Here is a 22,449-nt window from a genome sequence, read left to right on the forward strand (position 1 = left end):
CGTCGTATGACGAAAATCGGATGCAGTGTGAATCCAGCATATGGGACCACCCCATAAGTTTTAAAACACCTATTGTAGATCCAGATTAAGGTAAATTTTCACGAGCTGCTTAAACAGACGTTTCAGCGACAAAAAGGATCACGTGATCAAAATTGACAAATATCAAGCGTCCATTTTGATCTTTTTTTGTCGCTGAAACAGCCGGTTTGAACAGCTCGTGAAAATTTACCTTTAATCTTTTGGAATTGGATTTATCAATCATTTGACGGTAGTTGCAAGTTGTCGGCCGATTAATCCATTGCGATTAGTTAATTTCGATGGATTAATCGACCGATTATGCTAATCGGCGAATCGTAAAGTGACCCTTATTGACGCTTCTGACTGGCTGTCGCAACATAGGTCTGTTCGCGTTGCTTACACTTTTGGCACTCGACATCTTCGCTTTCTCTCTTTTCAAGGCCAAATATATATCTATCTCATTTTAAGCGCAAAAATATTTGGGAATTTCATGCAACGCGAACAGACCTCTTATCATAATTATTGTTTACAAATGTGATAAACGTGGCAACGTAGGCGTGATAATACGTGACACATGGGAAATATCATGTGTCTTAGCACTATAAAATAAAATAAAGTTGTCACCAATTAATTGACTTACTGATAATATGGATCTGCCGGTGAACGAAGAAAATCTGCAACGAATATTAGACAAGTTGTCTGAAGATGAGGTTCGAATTGCAGTCACATTAATATTTGATTATATAATATTTATGAGCGGCATAAATCTCTACGATACATCTCTTTAAAACTAAATGCAATATTTTTCTGTGATTCTTTGATATTTTCTTTAGATCTATTGTACTACATGTGAAGAAGCAACATTATATATATTAAAATTGCATAAATTCCACTGTATATTTCACAGAAAGAAAATTGTAATTTTTTAGGTTTTTATAAAGAAAAATCTGGATACGATTCTTACTCGACGATGTCACGTGGAAGCAAAACTGCAAAATATTGGCAAGGTACTACCAAATGTTGTACTGATACGAACAGAAGGAGAGAAATTTTGTGATATGATCGCTCGTACCAACGAATTAGCTGAAAATGTTAGCGCTAAAGTGAGACAGTTGGACTTAGCAAGAGTATGTTACTACAATAAAAACATTATTCTTGGATAAGTCATACGATTCTCGATTTTTTATGAGTGCTTAAATTCTACAATTTTATTCTACAGAGCAGAGTGTGCGAGTGTCAAAATAGAATAAATGATATAATAGATTTGCAATTATGCAGTGAAGGAGTAGCGACTGCGCTGCGAAATGAGGATTACGAGCAAGGTGCTGCACACGTTCATCGTTATTTAGCAATGGACCAGCAATTACTGGAGAGAACAGCCAAAGATGTGTCGGGAGATCATACTAGTATTAGCAGTTCCTTGATCACCTTGCAACAGGCTGCAATGGAATTGAGGGCTGTTGTCACACATAAATTTGATGAAGCTGTGAAATCTGAGGATCTGGCATCCGTCGAGAGATTTTTCAAGATATTTCCGTTGTTGGGGATGCACTTAGAAGGATTAAAGAAGTTTTGCAGTTACTTGTGCACCAAAGTATAATATTGTGTAAAATTATATACGCTAAAATCTTACTGAGAAGATGGTACCGTCTGATTTTTAATTTTTTTATATTAGCTACATGAGACTGCACAGAAGAATCTACAAGCGGCACTAGAAATTAAAAGTAACGACAAGAGAGCAGCTGTTATTTTTGCTGACACCATGACTCTCTTATTTGAAGGGATTGCACGTATTGTAGAAGTACATCAACCGATCATTGAGACTTATTATGGCCCTGGTCGACTATCAATGACAATTTCGATTTTACAAAAGGAGTGTGATAGGTAAGAATAACATCCAATAAACTGCATATCAGATTGTAGATGACCTTCTCTACATATTTTAAAAAATTAATTTATATTTTTTACAAATAGGCAAGTCAAGAAGATTGTTGCAGTATTTACGAAACATAGATGTATATCCAAGAATGTACAAATGATAAATGAGTACTCGCGAAAACCGAGTCCTGAAAGGTTTGACCCTAAGGAGCTCGATCTCCTCTTGGGAGAAATTACTATAATGCATTCGAGGGCAGAACTTTATATACGTTTCTTAAAAAGAAGGGTCAAGGTATTTGATTGTCAGTATGTTACATAAGAAATTAGCAATGTAGATTCATGTGTCGTTTGTTTTGCAGAACGATATAGAGATCAGTATCACAGATGAGGCGCAACGTACAGAATTGCTTAACGAATTTGAAATGACAATAAACAACTCCGAATTGGCACATGGCATGCAAGAGCTGCTTGGTGCCTATCTTGCATTAGAGAGATATTTTCTTGAAGAGAGTGTTAATAAAGCTTTAGGAATGGACGCACTGGATCCAGATCAACAAACTTCCAGCATGGTTGATGATGTATTTTTCATTGTACAGAAATGCATACGGTATATATTGCCAGATTTATGCATACGATATGTATATTATTGAAAATTATAATGAAACATAATGTCTCTGCATAGACGGGCTATGTCGAGTTGGAGTATAGATGGCGTTTGCGCTGTCGTTAATATGGCTTGCGGCATCTTGGAAGGCGAGTTTGCGAACAGATTGAGAAACAGGTTGCGTCAGGGTTATCCTGCAGGCTACCTGGATTTGGCGCAAGCGTACAATGCTCTCCAGACGAGTATACAGCATGGTCGTTTACAAACGTCAGATACAGAATGCGCCCGTCTTATGTTTTTGGTAAAATTTTGTAAATTATGATTTTATATGTTTTATTATACATATATCTGTAATTATATATTTATAATTATATATTTATAATTATTCATATTTATTTAGGCATACTTAAACAATACCGATGTGAGCACGGAATATGTGGAAACATTATGCAAGTGTCTTGGTGCAGAGATCGACGCGACGTTTCCCAATATGCAAAAGAAAGATAGAGGCAAAATTGATAGCTGTTTGTCTAGTCTAAAGGGAGTTATATTGATATTACGAGGCATCATCGATTGTGGTCTAGAACAGTTGCGCGTCAGCGCCGTAAAACCCAGAGTCACTCCGTGGCTCGATGCGTTTCTATCCATTGATCATCATATCAATGAGGTATATCCTGCAAGAATGAGTAAACTTTGTATCTCTAAATGTATGTAAAAAATGGTTAAATATATAATGAATTCATATACAGGACGAACTATTGAGATACGAAACGGATGAGCCATTTGTGCAGACATTAATCACAAACCTAGAGGGTTTACTTCGAGGATTTAAAGATAGTTTAACAACTTCCAATTACGATGCACTTATTGGACTTCTAACTGCGGAAGTTACGGCTCGTTTAGAAAAAGTAGTTTTGAAATCGACCTTTAATCGGGTACTTATATTAGATTTTAATTATTCTCTTATAATCTTTTAGCAATAGTAACAATTCTATTGGGAGTTTTATCTAATTAGTAAGTTATATATAACTCATAATAAAAAGGAAAACGACAAATATAAATACAGCACGGTAATTAATGCGCGAATAAAATATTAATTACGTAATTGTAAGTAAAAACTAGCTATGAAAAGTTGAAATGTACTACTATTAAATGATTTATATTTCTACTAATGATTAATTAACTGTCTAGTATTTTGTTCGCGCATCAATTATATCACTTATATTTGCCGTTTTATCTCTTAATGTTTTTATCTAATTTCTTACAAATATGCATATGCTCATAAATTTAATTTAGCGTAATATAATACCAGAATAAATCTGTATATTATAGGCAGGAGGTCTGATATTGGACAAGGAAATAAGATCGCTAGCCAGTTACTTAGCAGCCGCCACGTCTTGGTCGGTAAGGGACAAATTTGCGCGTTTAACACAGATCGCTACTATTTTAAGTATAGAAAAGATAGAGGAATTGGCCGATTACTGCGGTGCAGACGCGATAGCGTGGCGATTAACGCCGTCAGAAGTGCGCCGTATCGCTTCCCTGAGAATAGACTTTCGACCGGAAGACATCAAGAGACTGAAACTGTGACTTGTTACTCTTTGTATGACGCTACAATATCAAACTATCGAGCCGTGTGCTTGTAGAACATGCATTTAAATACTACGTTTTACATATATGTACATAGAACGATCAATATATATATAATGTTTATTACGATATGCAGAAAACTTATGTTTTTCAATCACTTTAGAATATTATTTTTATTTTGAAGCTTATCTTTTTTTCCATCAACGCTATAATGTGATTTAATTAAATTTCGCATTTAAGTAAAAATTATAAAACTGCAAATTGTCCATGAAATATGTTAAGCACAAAAATCTAAAAGACATATTCTTTTATACATGCGCTAACTCGTGTTTAAGAGGTGAAACACCCCTTTGAAAAAAAAACGGTATCTTTCTTTCGAGCTGAATACGTCGGAAATATAAAAGATGGAAAAAAATTTTTTAAACAACAATTGTACGCGGTTTCAAGAGTACTTTAAAGTTGTGAAAAAAAAATTTTTTTTTGTTTAACAATGTACCCCCATCATTCACAGTTTTCTCAAATTTTTCAAATCTTTTTTTACTAAATTAAAGATTTATTTTTTTCCGAATTCAACTATGTATAATAAAGTTATATTACAACTTATTATTTTCGAGAATTAATTATAAACGCTTTCGTATATATGCTATCCGTGCTCATGTGCGTAAGTAATTATCATCGAAACAATAATTTAATTTCTTCCATGAATAAAAATTAAAGGCAATTTTATTCGAAATCCATCTTATAATAAAATTATTGTATAAAATTAAATCTTTGAAAAATGAATTTAGAAACCATTGTCACATTTCAAAGTTAATTGAATTGTTGGAAAATGTCACGTCCGAAAAATTTGTGATATGTAATGATATAAGAGATAACTTTGTAAAAGTCATGTATCTCATTAGAATCGTGACATTTTTCAAAGATAATATTGCAATATGTGTTGCATAGTTGCACTCTCTGCTGAACGCAATCGGTGATAATAAGTATGTGGTAATTTTTATGATATAAATTTTGCGTGTATGTACATTCAAGATAAGTATGATAAATGAACAGTATAAATATATTCATATAGCAGTTTTACGTTCAGTGCAGTCGTTTTGCTGTAATCATATTTGTGCAATTTGTTATTGTTTTTATATTAAGATACAAAGCAAAGTTTAATATCTTTGATTATCAATCCGCTTAATGGTATTGGACTTTCATTAGTCTGTATTCATATAGTTCAATATATCTAACAGAAACACCAGTAACTGAAGGAGAAATAGAATTAAAAAAAAATTATTGTTGGATAACATTTTTCATTATAATGGATTGGAAAGTAACAAAAGAAATCTGTCTCGATTATTATCAAGTACTTTATAAATTATATAGTTTTGAAATAATTGAAGATGACAAAGAAGCATGGAATAAAGACAATTTAAATTCTCATCTTCAATATTCAAATGATGACGCAAATTTTGACAATTCTTATAAAAAAAGAGCTGTCGAGTATTGGCGAAAATGGGACATGAAAAAAATAATAAGAAAAGAAATCGTCCTCTAAAATCAGTGCAAAATAAATTTAGAAAAGTTTCACCTGAACGTCTATTAAGACGATGGGAAGAACAATTACAATCAGGTGGAAATCGTATAGATAAATGATCTTACATCTCCAAATTTACGCATGATAAATTTACTACAGCTATTGGATCAGAATTCATGATTCATGATATCGATCTAAAAAGATAGGCTTTACAAGCTCAAGAAGAAAAAGGAAATTCAAATCTTACATTTAAAGCGTCTCATCAGTTGGGTATCAAGATTCAAGAAATCTCACCGAATTGTTTCAAGAAAAATTACAAAATTTGTAACTAAAAAAACAACAGAAGATTCCGTTAATTTGTAAAAAACAGCTGATGATTTTTTTAAAATAGTGAAACCACTTATCGAACAGTTTGGATATTTTGAAAAGGTTTTTAATTTTGATCAAAGTGGTTTCCAATTGGAAATTCACTCTGGAAGGATGTTATATTAATGTTAATTTACTGGGTTGTAATATAACTTTATTATACATGGTTTAATAATTTAACAATTTTTGTTTAAAAAATTTTTTTCATCTTTTATATTTCCGACGATATTCAGCTCAAAAGAGAAATACCGTTTCTTTTTCATGGATCAACCAATCATGTTTAATTGCTTGGCAAGCAATCCTAGCCGTTTTGCCAACTTGAATTCGTCCAATGTAAACTGTGTACTTTCTGAATTCTTTCTTTTTCCTTTTTTTTTACTTTTATTACAACACAGTATCTATGCAATAAAATATATTACAACAACATTATTTATACATTTTTTAGATAATCTGATAAAAAATAAAATTACTTGTAGAGAGCCTCCACCCATAGAGACAGAAATAATGCATTGTTTATAAAGATCGTTATCGTTACGATTTGAAAATAACATTACAATTTTTTCTAACGGTAACTAAGACTAAAGTTGGGAAAATCACTTTTGAAAAATAATTTGTTATCATTACGAGTTATTTATTGAAAGATATGTAACTCGTTATTTTATTAATAAAAAGTAACGCGTTACTAATACCTAATACATTACTCGTTACTCGCTACGTATAACGACTAATGAAACGAGTTATTTTTTCAATAAATAATGAATTACTTTTCAAAAATGGCTTTATCAATCCTGACGTTATAGTTACCATCATTAAAAATTGCAACGTTATTACTAAATCATTAATACAAAAAGTAATAGTAATGCAAGTAACGCGTTTCCATCCGTACTTTGAACACATGCGTTTTCATTTTTTAATTTAACATTTTTCATTCATACAATTTATTTCGTATCATAATATATTTTCTTTTATATCAAAATACAATGCATTTCGTATAAATATATAAATTATAATTTAAAAAATAAAATATAAAATTACAATATATATAATATAGTTCAGTCAAATCATTTTATAAGGCTATAATTCTGCTCGAATATCGCGGTTATTATGCGCATTCTATTTAAACTATATTTTATAACTTCCTTTGTAAATAAAGTAATATATCTTTAGATTAAAATTTCATCCAATAAAAACGGACTAACTTTGTAGAAGCCCTCCACCATCCCCGCTGATTCCGATTCGGCGGTCCTCTTTTTCTTTAGATCTGAAACACAATAGATACAATAAGCCTCTTATAAAAATTGTTACATCTGTTCAGTATACGTTTAAAAACTGAAAATGATTTCGGCGCGCAGTTGTAGAACTGGATATGTACTTAAATAAAATCACGTTGAAACGGTTTTTTAGCAGCATAAACTGATAAGACTTTTCGTTAGTGGATTGTGAATTCAAATTGCACAAAATTAAAAATAATTAATATTTATAAGTATTTAATTATTTCAAGAATATTAAGATATAATACCTATAGGATATTATATAAGTGGACATGTAACCTCTATAGAATACTCCCGTAATATTAAAAAAATATTTATGCTATTTTCGAAATATTTTATAATAACATTATTTTAATTTTTTTAAATAATATCCATATAACATTCTAGGAACATTTTGCGCTTATAGGAATAAAAAGGATATCAATGACATATCATATCGAAACTACATTTTCAAAAGATTCAAACAAAATACACACAAAAAATAGGTAAAGCTTTAGTGTATGAAAATGATAAAATAAAAATGATCATTTATCGCTAATACGTAGCTATGTAGTTCCTAAATTGAAAATATATGTATTGGCGCAATGTACGGGCAATTCCGATGGTAACAGGAAAAAGGCTAGCATAGCCTCTCTCAGGCTGCGGTCCATTTGACACTACAAACGCTTCGAAGCGTTTGAGCGACCAATCAGAACAAAGAATTTTACGAATTAACTAATCAAAGAATGCTTCGAAGCGTTTGTAGCCTCAGATTTTTCTCTGCTATTGGCAACCCTGTTTCGGAAGTATTGCGTCGCCAGCGTCGCCATCAGTCGCCATTCGCCATTTTTCGTCTGAACTCTGAGCTAACTGTGAGGTTCTGCGCTTCACACATTTCGAAAATTGCAGTGGAAGCACGATGTCTTCAGCGAGCGGTGACGAAGCCGAGGTCGCTTTGGTTGAATCAGGTAAAGAGAAAAGCTTTGAGAAACGTGTCAATCACCCCGATTGATCATCAGATCGTTGCTGAATATCTGTTTGTCTCCAAGGACGTGCCGCCCGGCGCGACCGCCCAACCCACGAGACCGCCATTTCGATGAGACTGCGTCTCGTACACCTGGAGCATTGTAAATATTTCGTTGTGATTTTTTTCAGTGAGACGCACCAGGTCGGGTCGGACCCGAAAAACAACAGTAGTCAAGAAACCTGTGAAGAACCGGGCAACACGTTTTCCCAAGAAGGTCTCTGAGATTGAGGAAATTGAGGTAAGAGTCGAACCTTTTGTAACCGGTTACACTAACATAGTTACACTGACATGGATTAACATCATCAGTGAATGATCTTCATCGTCTGGCAATAAAACTGAAGCAAAGTAGCTGAGCATCAGTCTAGTTTTCTGTTTATTTTCTTTTGATTTATATAAGTTTGAAGCTATTGAAGAATAAACAAGCCGTTAATCCGATATATTTCATTAGAACAACAATAATGTAAAATACTATTTATTCGACTTAAAATATTGAATGATTATAATATATAATATTGTAACTTTCAATATTTTATGTCATGCAATATAAATATAATCTATTTGAATAACTTGTTCGTGAAAATCAATATGAAAATAAAACAGTAAACAACTAATTATCATTGCAGGAAGAGACTACATCTATGTTAGAAGAGGAGGTGATAGAAAGTATGCCTGAGAACGGAGTTCAACGTATAATGGATGTTATTGTGGAACAACGTAATGAGGAAGATGCTTCCACGTTGCATTTGCAATTGGAGGATTCTGAAGATGCTAATATACAGGAAATGAATATGGATCAAAACGAAGAAATGGAACAAGATATAGAAGAAATAGTTAGTGATTTATGCAATATTTTTTCTCATTTTTGTTGATGTTCAAGTTTCTAAAAACTATTACTTTTTTATTACTTTATGATGCAATATTTCATAAAACTCATTTCATTTAGGCATACCAATATAAGGTCACGCATTCCAATATAAAATCAGAAGGCATAATTCTGGACGAAAGTAGTATGGACAAAGTAGAGATGCTGGCTGAACGTGGAGACATCGAGGTAGAAGGTCAAGACATTCAGATGGAAGGTCAAGATGTTGAGATAGAAGGTCAAGACATCAGTAATGACGACTCAAATCAACAACGTGTGTTGATAGATTTTCAAGAAGTTATCAATGAAGATGGCAACACAATGACGCAAGAGATCCTTGAGGGAGAGGAGATTGATGGTTCAGAGAACATGTCTACGCATACCGGTACTAGAATCCAAGTTATGGAAATTGACGAGCAAGAAATACCAGAAGATGTGGAAACAGTAGAAACAGTGGAAACTATAGAAGCAGTGGAAACAATGATGGATAAGATAGAAGAACCCGAAATGGAGGTGTCACAGAGTGATTCTCTGCCGCGTATAGAAATAACTGCAGTTGAAAACGAAGAAACTGAAGAAATACAAGAATATATAACTGAAGATGATACGAAAAAGATTGAACCTGATACAGAGGCTGTGTCAGAGGATGAGTTGCCGACTGAAGCCGCAGCCAAGGTTAGAAGCGTTCGATTCACATTTTTTATATACATATGATCTGTTCTTTTCAACTGAATTTGCACCGGTCATCTTTTCTTTTTTCACATTATAGGAAAAGGAGGAAAGATGCTCGAAAGAAGTTCAGCTGAATAGATTTTATATAATGATTTATATAATATTTAATTCGTAGATTGTAACAGAAATAATTTTAAATACATAGGAGCCAGAGACTGAAGCAGTTTCTGACGAAGAACTGCCGGTTACTGCTACAGCAGACTTGGGCGAAACTGAGTCCGTGTCCGAAGATGAATTGCCGCCAGACAGCGATAAGAAGAGAAAGGGTGGGGCGAAGCCAATAAAAACACCGGAAAAGAAAATCAAAGTGGAAGGCGGAAGTAAGTACATTTCTTAGAGCGCGTTCACACCTTGACAGAAAGCAGAAAAGTAGCATCCAATTAGAACTCGCACTGATAGTCGACAATTTCGACCTTCTGTACTGCTTATTACCAGCGCGAGTCCTGATTGGCTGCTACTTTTCTGTCAAGGTGTGAACGCGCCCTTACAATGTACCATAAAATATTGCAGTTTAGAAGCCTTCTTACATATTTCTTTTTATACTTTTAGCTAAACGTAAATTGAACGCGGAAGGAGAATACGATCCCAGTTCTCCGACGTCTGAGAACAATGACGAGGCACCAGCAAAAAAGGTCGCCTTATCGAGCGACACAGAAGCGGGAGATAAGCAAGAAATCAAACCAGCATCGCCGAAAAAGAAAACATTGCCCGAACTAGAAAAATATTGGAAAGCCGTTAATGAAGATCCATCTGATTTTACAGGATGGACGTATCTCTTACAATACGTGGATCAAGAAGTAAGTAAAAGATTATTCAAAAGCAATTATTTGAAAGTTTTACTCAAGATTCAGTCTATTTTGATTATTCTTTTTTTATATATTATTATTTTTATATATTATTATTTTATATATTATTACTTTTATATATATATTTCTTTTCTTTATCACCTCTTTTTTTTTATATTCATCTACTAACTTAGCTCATGGGCTTAAACACTTTCACCTCTTTATTGTTTTGTTGAGAAGAAGAAACAAAAAAGAATAGACGCTAAAGTTCTGATTATTTAGTGTCTATTCTTTTGTTTTCCTTATCTAACATAAGATATACTAAAACAAATAAAAATGTATTTGATAAGTGATTACAGAAATATCTGATAATATCTCAGGTGATATACAGAAGTTTTTTAAATGAATTGGAACTAATATTTGATTTTGTTACAGAACGATGCGGAGGCTGCGCGCGAAGCTTACACCAAATTCTTGGAGCGTTATCCATATTGCTACGGTTACTGGAGAAAGTTCGCCGATTATGAGAAGAAGAAGGGCAACCCCGAAAATGTTCAAACGGTGAGTCCGATCGTATATTATGTTCGTTAGGCTATCTCTTATTATATGATATCATTATAATTAACGCAATCTAATGAAAATAGCTCGAGTTAGGAAGACGCGTGGGCAGTGTGCACGCACATAAATATGGTTTTCCCTTCCAACAGCATAGCACGTCTTGCGGCACCTATTCGACTTTCTTCGTTTACAAAATAGTTACTTATTTAATTAATATTCTGCGATACTTACAAAAATACTATATTACATATTTTACTATCTTACCGATATATCGAATACATCAAGTACTCTATCGTACAATACGTAAGTCGAGCGAGATGGCTAGTTGTTTCCGAAGCGCCTTTATCGTGATGAAAGAAAACTATGTTATATTTACTGTAAGCATTTGTACACATAGCTTACTACAGAAAGTATTGTAAAACTATAAGATATATGCGCTACTCTTACTTTATGTAAGTAAGATATGTCGGGTTGGGTGTTAAGTCAAAGTCAGAGACAAAGACTTAGGACACGTGCACGTGCCAGAATGGGAGCAAGAATGAGTGGCGGAAGACACTGTGGCGCCCAGATCGGAACACTCCCTGACTTTTAAGGTGAATGCACAATGCTCTGCAATCTCTGTGTTAATTAAATCTCTTTATTTACAGTACGCGAACGATACGTGAGTATACGTTGCTAAAAAAAAGACCGTAATGCTTAACGAAAGCTAAAAGCAAAATAGGTATAAGATCTACCCGCCGTAAGTCCAACCCAGTTGTAAACTGTTCTAAATACGATCCACAAATCCGTTACTGCAGGTATTCGACCAAGGTTTGAAAGCTATTTCGCTAAGCGTCGACCTCTGGCTCCATTACATCAACCACTGTAAAACCGTCTATGAAAAAGATGAAGAGAAGCTCCGGGAGCAGTACGAACGAGCCATACAAGCTTGTGGACTTGAGTTCAGGTAATATAAATCTAAAATTTTCTTCTAAATCTATATTTGCAGACATATTTTGATTAGCTTGTATGTCACATCGTATTACATCGTTCATTTGCTGTAACAACGGCATAACTCAAAAATTGTCATTTGAGTTGCTTGCAGAAAAAGAACGGAAGTATAAAGAAAATAAGAATGAACATACTTGTGCGTGTGCGTGTGCGTGTGCGTGTGCGTGTGCGTGTGCGTGTGCGTGTGTGTGTGTGTGTGTGAAAAGAAATATACTTTTATTCTCCTACAATCAATTATTATATCAAAATTGCATAACAAATTTAATATTATAATATTTTAATCATTTAAAACTTAATCATTTCAAAAATTGAAATTTATTTTCCAGAAAACTTTGTTTTTTTTTAGTTATGTTGCAGTAAATAAGCGATTATTGTTCATAGAAAAGTGATAAATTTCTTTAGTATTTAAAGCTATATAATTGCGTTTCGTTATATTTACTGCAGGTATTGAAAAGCTAGTATGTGTAAAGTGAACAATACATTTTAGTATTCATAGTAAATAAAGGACACCTTCATAGTATATTTATAAAGATGTATTTATAAATAAACAATTAGCAGATATTGAAAGAATAATATATAATATAACAATTTAACATAAAACAGATCGGATCGTCTTTGGGAGAGCTACATAAAGTGGGAATCAGAGGGAAAACGCTTGAGCAGAGTGACAGCGTTGTACGATCGTTTACTATCAACACCTACTCTTGGTTACACCTCCCACTTCGAAGCCTTCCAGGAATTTGTGTCATCCAATTTGCCAAATCGTATACTAAGTGTGGACGACTTCCTTGCACTACGTGCTGAGGTAAAGGCCCTCCTCAAATCAGATGATGCCACTGCGACTTCCGCTGCAGATGATGCACCACCCGGCGAAGAACCACCGCCTCACGAGGTACCACCTACTGATGAGGAGACTCGTGCCATCCGTGAGAAGATTATTAGCAGCAGGCGCAAAATGCATAAAGCAAACGTCAATGCGGTAGCAGCGAGATGGACGTACGAAGAAGGGGTACATGATATTTGATTATAATTATATTCATTATGATCACACTTTAATAGTTTAGTTATTAGTAAAATGAGACTTCTTTTAATTTCAATACGTTGAATTGTTTCACTGCTATATAAATGGAAAAAAAGTTCTGACTCATTTCGATCCCTCACCGTAGCTCTACCTAATCGCGCAGTAAATGTGGATTCGTTGTAGTACAGAAGTCAATCTTTTACAATGTTTTATGTTGTAAGTAAAAAAGTATACTCCAAATTAAAAGATTTGGATTCATTAATTAATTTCACTTTGAAGCACAATTCAAATTAATTAACAGTCTAGGACAATTAGTTTATAATCTAATTATATGATGTATAATTAACAGATAAAGAGACCATATTTCCATGTAAAACCATTGGAACGGTGCCAGTTGAAAAACTGGAAGGAGTACCTAGATTTCGAGATTGAACAAAAGGATCAAAATCGGATAATCATTTTATTCGAGAGGTGTCTTATAGCTTGTGCACTTTATGATGAATTTTGGATGCGAGTAAGTAGACATCAATCAATATTACATGTATGCTGATTCTTGTTACTACTTAAAACATATAATTAGAAATATCCCTTATAATATAAATAATTTTTATTTTTTCATTTGTACAGTTTGTACGTTATTTGGAATCGCTGAAGGGAGATAACACAGAAAAAATTCGAGATGTATATTCGAGAGCTTGTATGGTACATCATCCAAAGAAACCGAATTTGCACTTGCAATGGGCTATCTTTGAAGAGGGCCAAGATAATTTCGAAACAGCTGCGACTATATTAGAGAATATTGATAATGTATTACCAAATATGCTACAAGTGGCATACCGACGGATAAACTTGGAACGCCGTCGTGGAGACTTGGAAAAAGCATGTATCTTGTATGAAAATTACATTACCAATAGCAAGAACAGAACGATTGCTAATAATATTGCTGTAAAGTACGCGCGATTCTTGTGTAAAGTCAAGGATGACGTTGACAAGGCAATTAAGGTGTTAATGAAGGTACGTTTAAATATAAAATTAATTTTCATCTCGACTATGTATTACGACGATTTGTGTTAAAATATTAATATATATTTATTAACACAACATATATATGTTGCATTTTTATACAGGCCACAGAGAAAGATAAAGACAATCCCAGGCTATATCTGCAATTAATAGATTTGGCAATGCAACGAACGCCAGTTGATACTCAAGAAATAGTAGGCTACATGGATATGTTTATAGAAAGAGAACATGCAGATCTTGAACAAAGAGTGCTTTTTGCGCAACGTAAAGTGGAATTCCTGGAAGATTTCAGTCCCGACATCCGGCAAGTGTTGAAGGCTCACGAACAATTCCAGAAATGCATCAAGCAAGCGAAAGAGAGAAAGAAGACGAAGAGTGACGATAACAAAACGTAAGTATCCGTAGAAAATCTAAAATGAAGATATTATTAAGGAGATTAATCTTATAAAGTAGTTTTAAATATTTTACCAATTGAGTATAATGAAAATATTTTAATAGAGTATTCGAGTTCAGTAAATATATTAATGTGAAAAGATTAAAACACAAATATTGCTATTAAATATAATTAATGTATAAATATAATTAATACATACATTTTGATTTGTACCATTTACTTGAAATTGACACAATACATCATTTACTTTTTACGTTTATGAAACATATCGAAATATATACTTAGAATATATCAAAATTTCGATAGAAAATTATCTTATATTGCTGATTTGTTACAGCGATTCTTCGCCTCCGAAGAAGAAAACCGACCAGTCGAATGTACCACCTTCGCCATCCGTGGGTTCGCAGTCTTCATACCAATACAGCAGCGGTCCGAGCGGTCCTTATCAATCACAACAACAGTTTCAGGGCGGACAATATGGTGGTCAGGGCGGCTATCAACAAGGTTACCAGCAGTATCCACCTCCATCAGACCCCAATTATGCTAATTACCAAAATTGGCAGTACGGTCAAGGTGGACCACAGGCTTATGGACCTTATAACCAGTGGGGATCTTACAATTATTATTAATATCAGTCACATAATTGTCCCTAAGACTATCATACTGTTAATTGTGTCCTACTGTACATTCTCTAGCTTTTATTCTATCGATTTCGAAGTGAGCAGACGAAGGAATTAATTGTTTAAATACCTTGATATCCTTTGACATGTGAAAGCTTATGTGTCAAGTGTTTCTCTCTATATATCAATAATTGATATCTAGCATGGATATTTAATATATGAATAAACTGTATACCGTTAACAGAATTTTATTCCTGGCATTTGTTTACATGGCTATTTTATATTGCATTTTAAAATAATGATACATTAACTAATCAATTATTAACAATAGATAATAATTGATTAGTAATTGTTTTATTACAATATCTTTATCTTATATAAATTATTATAAAAAATTCAAATAATAAAAAATATGATATTAAATTTTCACTAAAAAAATGAACAAATAAAATTCCTGCTAGTGGTGTATAGTTCTTTCAGAATTTTTTGTGTGTTCACATAACTTGAAAGCGTTGCAGCTTTATAGCGTTAAATGTGAAGATGGATTTCTCGAATTACATCCACGGTTCTTAATAAATTATAGATTCCGAAATGATTGTTGCATAATGTCAACGAAGTTACATTTAAGAAACGTGTTGTATCTTACGCTGCGTCATGTTGGATATATTATGGTACATAACACTTCCAAATTTGTGTAAAACATCGACTTATTTAAATCGGTTACTACTTAATTATATAATTTTATGAAAAAATTCGTGATCATTGCAGATCATAATTTTCTATATTCTTTATTAAATTTGTTCGCATCGAGCTCTATTTTTTTGAACAAACTCTGTTCGACATAGAATATTAAGAAGCATCTTTCATTAATCAATGTTGAAGCTATTCTGTATCACTGTTTCTTTTATTGAAGATTATTTTGACATATGTAGAATGTGTATCGATTACATCTCGATATTCGGTAAGTATCGTTATAAGATTTAATTAAAGATTAATAATATCAAAAAATGCTTTTTCATTATTTGAAATAATAATACTAGTAATAATATAATGAAAAAATAATAGTTTTTATAATTTTATGATTATTTCGATATATATTTAAATTTTTCTAATATACACCAGTATATAACTTATAATTAAAACTTGGTGAAAACAAATAATTTTAGTCTTTTCTTTTTTATGTCAATTTTGTAATTTAGCATAATTACGTCAAGGAAACAAAATTTTATAAATTTCAGATATGTTTCTCAACACGTCATTGTAAGGATTTTAGAATCTTATTTACGTTTCGAATATATTTACTTGCGTTGATTTCAGGTATATTAAATTGATATGGTTTCGCATAATAATCTTTATTGCGTTTAATAAAAATCGGATTCCTACTTATTTCTTTGTTTCGTTTACTTATAAATTATTTTTTTTCGCTTTTTGTTTCAGTTAATAAATCGCATATAAAACTATTTTCCAGGACCTAAGCAAAGTTAAAAATCTGTTATAAAATTTTTCAAAAAATGCTGACGGTCTGTAACAAACTTAAAAACTGTGAAATATAAAAGTATCTTGGGGAAAGGGGGTACACTTTCATTTTTTACTTACTGATTTTTATACACGCAATTAAAACTACTTTCTATATTGCTGAAGTTTCAACATCGTAGCATATTTTAACACACTTTAAATATTTGTATATATATTATCCGTATTATTTTATAAAGAGATTTGCAAAACAAATTATATAATTTAGTTTCGATCTTTTCAACAGAATAGGATTGTCGTAAACGATTTTCTTTTGAACACCGTTTTTCTTTCCTAATATATAGATATGCAAAAAATTAAACTTAGCTTAAATTGCACAACATATACTTAACTAGCTCCAGACGATTCATCCGCTTGCCAGATATTTGCACAAGCTGAACGTCATATTGAGTGAATACTATAATACATAGTGTAGATTGACAATGTGATCAAGTCGCGTTCATTAAATCTTTGACAAGCGAATGGATATAGTTTCAAAATCGACGTTAATTAGTAGAAAAGGATATCTCTCTATATGTATGTATGTATAATGTATAACTTCGTTTGGAACGATTATAAGTTAATTGTCATGGAAAACTTATTTAACGTAGCAGCGTTAAACAACCACGGCACTCGAGGCCATCGTGTTAAGTCCGCAAGTGCCATCCCCGCGGTAAACTCTGTAATATCCCTGTTCACCCCAAGATTTTCCCCAGCTGTTCTTGATGATCCAATACGGTAGGTTTCTGTGGAAAAGTGGATAGCCTGAAAAGAGAATATTAGATATAATATATGTCATCTACATCCATCACACTCAATAATATTAATGTTAAATTGTAAACCTTCGAAAAGATGTGTGAAAAAATGTAGCATCTTTTAAAAAGAACGTTGATTTTTAGTAAAAATACGCATTTTTGAGATTACTGTCTCTATTATATATGTACGTATTAGCAATAGATATAAAAATATAAGATTATTAAGTTGTAAAATCATAATTATCCAAGATGATAATTAAAATTAATTTCTCTGGATCTTTGTAGAAAAGAAAATATAACATGAGCTCTACTTTTTTTGCTATGTTTTTCAAATATTTTTCAACCGTGTGTTCAAAACTATCTTACAGAAATCTAATATTGATCAATTTAATTTATAATTTATAATTTTTTATACTGAAAGGCGATAATTGATTGCTTATTTTAAATATTAAAGCACTGTTGTTCAGTGCTCTTAGTACTCCAAATAAGTAATTAATTATTGTCTTTCCAGTAATAAAGTGATCGATATTAGATTTCTGTGAAGGTATTTTAACGCAATACGTACGACTTGTTCCATATCCGACGATTAGCACGCCATGATCCAGATTCTTGGGATTGCACAGGAATTTGAGGGGATGCGAGACGCCACCCATATAAAACTGCATGGCATTAGCATTGATGCCGATGGCGACTGGACCGTTTTGCACCAACCACTGTGCTATTTGCGTCTCGTTCGATGTAATATTGACAGCGGAGGTCAATTCTACCTTCACCAAATTCTGCTTGAAATGGCATTTCTCGTTTTCCGCCTCATACGGATAGTCTGACTCCAGTTCGAGACCGCCCAGCTGCTCGATGGCTCTATAGGCGTTATCGGGTAGGCCGCCGTTACAGCCCTCATCAAGATCATCGCAATCCACCAGTTCCTGTTCGGACAGAGACAACAGCTGGCCGTGCTTGATTGCGTATTGGCCCTCGACGTTACCCGTCACCGAAAAGGCCCAACACGAACCACATGAGCCTTGATTCTTCACTGGAGTCACGACGCCTTTCTGTCGCCAGTCGAAGCTGGGTGATAGTTCGATATCCGGGATCTCGGCCTTGGGTAGAGGTATCTCGTTCTCCGATTGCAAATCGAGTCGTAGACCGAGATAACGTGTGCGGAATTCCTTTTGCGACACATCGGCGAACATGTTCACGCCGTAGACGCCGGTTCCCTGCTCGTTCTTCTGTAACATCTCTATCAACTTGAGATTCTCGCGGAATATTTTAAATCGCTGATTTCTTTCCTCTGCCGAAGAGTACGTTCGATTGTAGGTCGTCACAAAGATGTCGAATAGCCGCTCGGCCTTTATGTCCTCGGAGATCCGCAGCATCTTGTTGCTGTAATTAACGCCCCGCAGGGATCGTTTCCTTCTGCTATTTTCCGGCGGAGGGCACGTGACCGTTATATCAGGCGAACCCTGATCGAGCCATGGTCGCGACCACACCTTTATCAGACACTCCTTCACCCCAGCAGCCTTCCTTGGCGCCCTTTAAACAATCACTGTCGCCCAGTTTAACTTTGATCTTGTAAAGATGACCAGCGACCACCTGGACACTCGCTTCGGTGATTTCTACTATGAGAGGCTCGTTTGGGCTGTCTGATTCTTTGGAAATTTTCTGCAGAGCTTTTTGAGCAAAGAGTTGAACATTAGAATTGTTTATGGACGTTGTTGTAGGAGCACCAACCAAGTTCTGAGCAGGCTCCGAACGCTTCCTTCTGTTATTAACGTTTTCTCTATCGTTTACCTTTTCGAGCTTCAGATCCTCCACGGAAACCTTCTTTCGCAGAAATTTCTCTTCCTTGACTTCTTTTATAGCTTCACCTGTATTGGGTGTAGCATCTTCCACCTTGACAGGCAGATCAAAGTCCTCTAAGAATTCTTTGAATTCTTTTGCTTTGTCCGTAAAACTCGAGATCTTTTCGTCGTCCTGACTCTTATTCAACACTACCTTCATGATAGCGGATTCTGTGACCTCAGCTTCCTCGGGTTCCTTTGAGGGTGTCGAAGGCGCGAGGGTATAATTGTCTAAAATTTCCTTCAAGCCTTCATACATCTCAGCTGTCTCAGTGTGAGATGGTTGTCCTTCGTTATACTTGACCGTCACAAAGGATTCGCTCTCCAAATTTGATCTCCGATTTTGGTAAATGGCACTGGACACGTTCTCGGGATCTGTACAGTTATTCTTAGTAATCCTGAGAGACGACTGTTGCCACGGTCGTTGCTCGAACGTGACCAGGCACAACTTGGTTGGAACGGTCGAATAGAGCGTTCTTCAGACATTCAGACTCGCCTATCAGCAGTAACAGCTGATACTCTATCACGTTGGACGAGACCGGTACCGAACGGGTGACTCTTACGATGCTCATTAACTTGTGCTTGTAATCGCTCGTGGTCTGCTCGTCCATTGATCTCAATGCTTGATCACCGAAGGCAAGGAGACCTGGCAGATTCGGATTCAGCTCGTACGGACAACCTGGACAATAGTTGTTCCCAGAAGCGCGCATAGCGATGAACGGTCTAACGTTCTCATCGCCGGTCTCCTGAATCTCGTGATCCAATTCCACGCTTCGATTGTTGTTCACCTGTTCGGTCAGACTCTCCTGAGTGACCTGAGTGTCCTCCTGCTCCTGATAATTCTGCTGCTCCTGTGACATGTCATTCTGCGCATCAGCTGGATAGAAGTACATACACTGAATGGAATCATTCAGCGTCTCTATGTCGCCGTACTCGTCTTGTTTCAGGTCAATAGTACAGGCCTCTCTGGGACAGGACGTTCCGCATATTGGACGCAAGTCGTACGTGAATTTGTATACTTTGTAAGGAGGCTCATCCTGCAATAATAATAGAGTTATTTACATGAGAAATAAAACGCAAATCATTATCTTAAAATTAAACAGACTTATTGATATCATTATTATTGACTAAAATAATAGATCTAGTTTACAATTTTAGTTATTGAAGCGATTATTCTGCTGTTGTAATATGAAACTGGAATGCATAATATTGTATACTTAAAATCTGTTGCGCATTAACAATTCCCACATTTCTTTAGCTAAGTACAGCTTGGCCTGAGTACAACTTGGCCTGATAACCCAGAACGTTATTATCTCAGTTTATCATTGCCTCCGAACATATACATAGAAACATACGAATGTACCTTGACACGCATTAATAGAATACATTCGCACATTGATATGTCACATGATCGGAGAAATAAAATGAAATATTATCTTATCCCTGTTTTTCAGAAGCAGTTGTGCTTAATATCACCCTTATCAAGGAAATAAAATAGTTACAGAGTCCAGAACAGTTACAAATTTTTTACTAAACAAATTGCAATTTTGATGTATTTGTTTTCTTTTTCTAAATAATAATGTCAATTATTTACATCAGTTGAATATTACGCGGAACATTACGTTTCTTGAAAGAATCCAGTAAATATTATCTTAAAACGTCTCGTGATTCTCAGAGAGAACATTCATTAAACATGTCCTTTCAAGAAAACAAATCAAAGTCATTATAATCATGCAATCACTTGATGTCTCAATCCTTGTTATTAGATTCTTATTTTTCATTCCATAAGATTATATCTATAAATAGAATCCAACACATGCAATGCTTATAATTCGTTCTTTATTGTATTGAAAAATAAAAAAAAAATTTTTTTACCTTTAGAACTTTATAGACTTCTTTGTGACATTCTCAAATAATTATTTTGAAGAAAAAAAATATTATTACTATGTCTATACTAATAATATAATCCAATTGCTCAATCCTTGGCCTGATTACAATTTAATTTTCATCACATTGATAATAGCAATTAATTCACAATTTAATTTTCATCACATCGATAATAACCTGGCGATAAATTTACAGGAATCTCATCTTTGCTTTCTGCAAATATTTAATTATTTATTCGAACAAGTTAAATTACGCAGCAGAAAAAATTATCCTCCGCCCTTCAACGCTACATGTTGCGAACTTGAGACGCATTATATTTGCAAGCGAGGTCTTTCCCGTTGCTGTCATCGCCAAACAAAGAAAGGTTGGCTCATCGACTCATGTTCGTGTCAGCATTGTCGGCTCTCGCGACACTCGTACGACTGCGTCGAAAATGAAAACAAAAGCGCTGCAACGAGGCATGCGATCGAAGCTTCCCTCGATTTTCCCCGAAATATCCTGACTCTCCGTGGAAGTCGCGCGACGTCGAGCGAGACGTCAGGTACACGGACTCACCAATTCCTGCGCATTTATTAGATTGCCATGCGCGTACAAGTGATGCGTCGGAGAGTGATCGTTCAGGGCTCTCCACGCCTTCTCCGACAGTTGCGACGATACCCGGTTCAGGGGGATGTTCACCGGGTTCGACCGCACCATCTGCGCGACCAAACAGACTAGGTAGAGGAGCGCGAGATAACCCGCGCGGCTTCGTTCTGCCATTTTGCGAGACGCGCGTCGTCGCGCTCAACTCTGCTCAGGATCGACCGTACTAAACTCTCGAATGACGGATCGGGACCGTCTATAACTGATCTCCGACTGTCAGCGACTGACTTGGACTGACTGACGTTCGGACGCTCGGCGTCACTCCGCGAATCTGTCGTCTGTCCCTCTCACTCCTCGCCACTCTCAGCTGCAGTGAATTACTCTGGATTACCCTTCCAAACGCTCGAAAGGAGACGGACGATAATCGGATACTGTCAAAATCTATGAGAGAAAGAGAGAGGGAGAAGAAAGTACAGAAGATGCACACTTCGTAGATTCTTTTTTTTTTACAGTGGCGGAAGTGATTAGAAATCTATTTGCACATTTTTGCGTCATTTATGCGTAAATATAAATGCATACATATGTTTTAGAGGACAAAGGAGAAAGAAGAACACAACGTTGCTGCTTCTAGC

The 22,449-nt window shown here is 34.8% G+C and overlaps 3 protein-coding genes across 3 annotated transcripts; 2 read left to right on the forward strand and 1 right to left on the reverse strand.

Annotated features, from left to right (window-relative positions):
- The first annotated feature begins 581 nt into the window (after positions 1-581).
- Positions 582-4,165, forward strand: Cog4 (conserved oligomeric Golgi complex subunit 4). The gene is made up of 10 exons (XM_018458418.1): positions 582-728; positions 948-1,145; positions 1,238-1,612; positions 1,694-1,902; positions 1,993-2,188; positions 2,256-2,503; positions 2,579-2,801; positions 2,901-3,167; positions 3,250-3,435; positions 3,833-4,165. Exons 1-10 carry the CDS (start codon positions 666-668, stop codon positions 4,088-4,090), a joined length of 2,223 nt encoding a protein of 740 aa, XP_018313920.1. The 5' UTR covers positions 582-665; the 3' UTR covers positions 4,091-4,165.
- Positions 4,166-8,066: 3,901 nt separating this feature from the next.
- Positions 8,067-15,493, forward strand: Prp39 (pre-mRNA processing factor 39). The gene is made up of 13 exons (XM_018458488.1): positions 8,067-8,196; positions 8,384-8,493; positions 8,879-9,085; positions 9,199-9,792; positions 9,995-10,169; positions 10,399-10,646; positions 11,070-11,195; positions 11,990-12,138; positions 12,786-13,191; positions 13,553-13,717; positions 13,831-14,217; positions 14,331-14,617; positions 14,958-15,493. The coding sequence occupies exons 1-13, from the start codon at positions 8,148-8,150 to the stop codon at positions 15,247-15,249; spliced, it is 3,195 nt and encodes a 1,064-aa protein (XP_018313990.1). The 5' UTR covers positions 8,067-8,147; the 3' UTR covers positions 15,250-15,493.
- A 1,496-nt stretch (positions 15,494-16,989) lies between these two features.
- On the reverse strand, positions 16,990-22,074 carry LOC108729394 (uncharacterized). The gene is given in 5 exon segments (XM_018458489.1): positions 16,990-17,517; positions 18,073-19,022; positions 19,024-19,800; positions 19,802-20,385; positions 21,791-22,074. Coding segments are annotated over 5 exon segments (2,664 nt in total). The 5' UTR covers positions 21,995-22,074; the 3' UTR covers positions 16,990-17,368.
- Positions 22,075-22,449: the final 375 nt, after the last annotated feature.

This window comes from Mycetomoellerius zeteki, unplaced genomic scaffold (assembly GCF_001594055.1).
Source record: "Mycetomoellerius zeteki isolate Tzet28-1 unplaced genomic scaffold, Tzet1.0 scaffold73, whole genome shotgun sequence".
NCBI lineage: Eukaryota > Metazoa > Arthropoda > Insecta > Hymenoptera > Formicidae > Mycetomoellerius > Mycetomoellerius zeteki.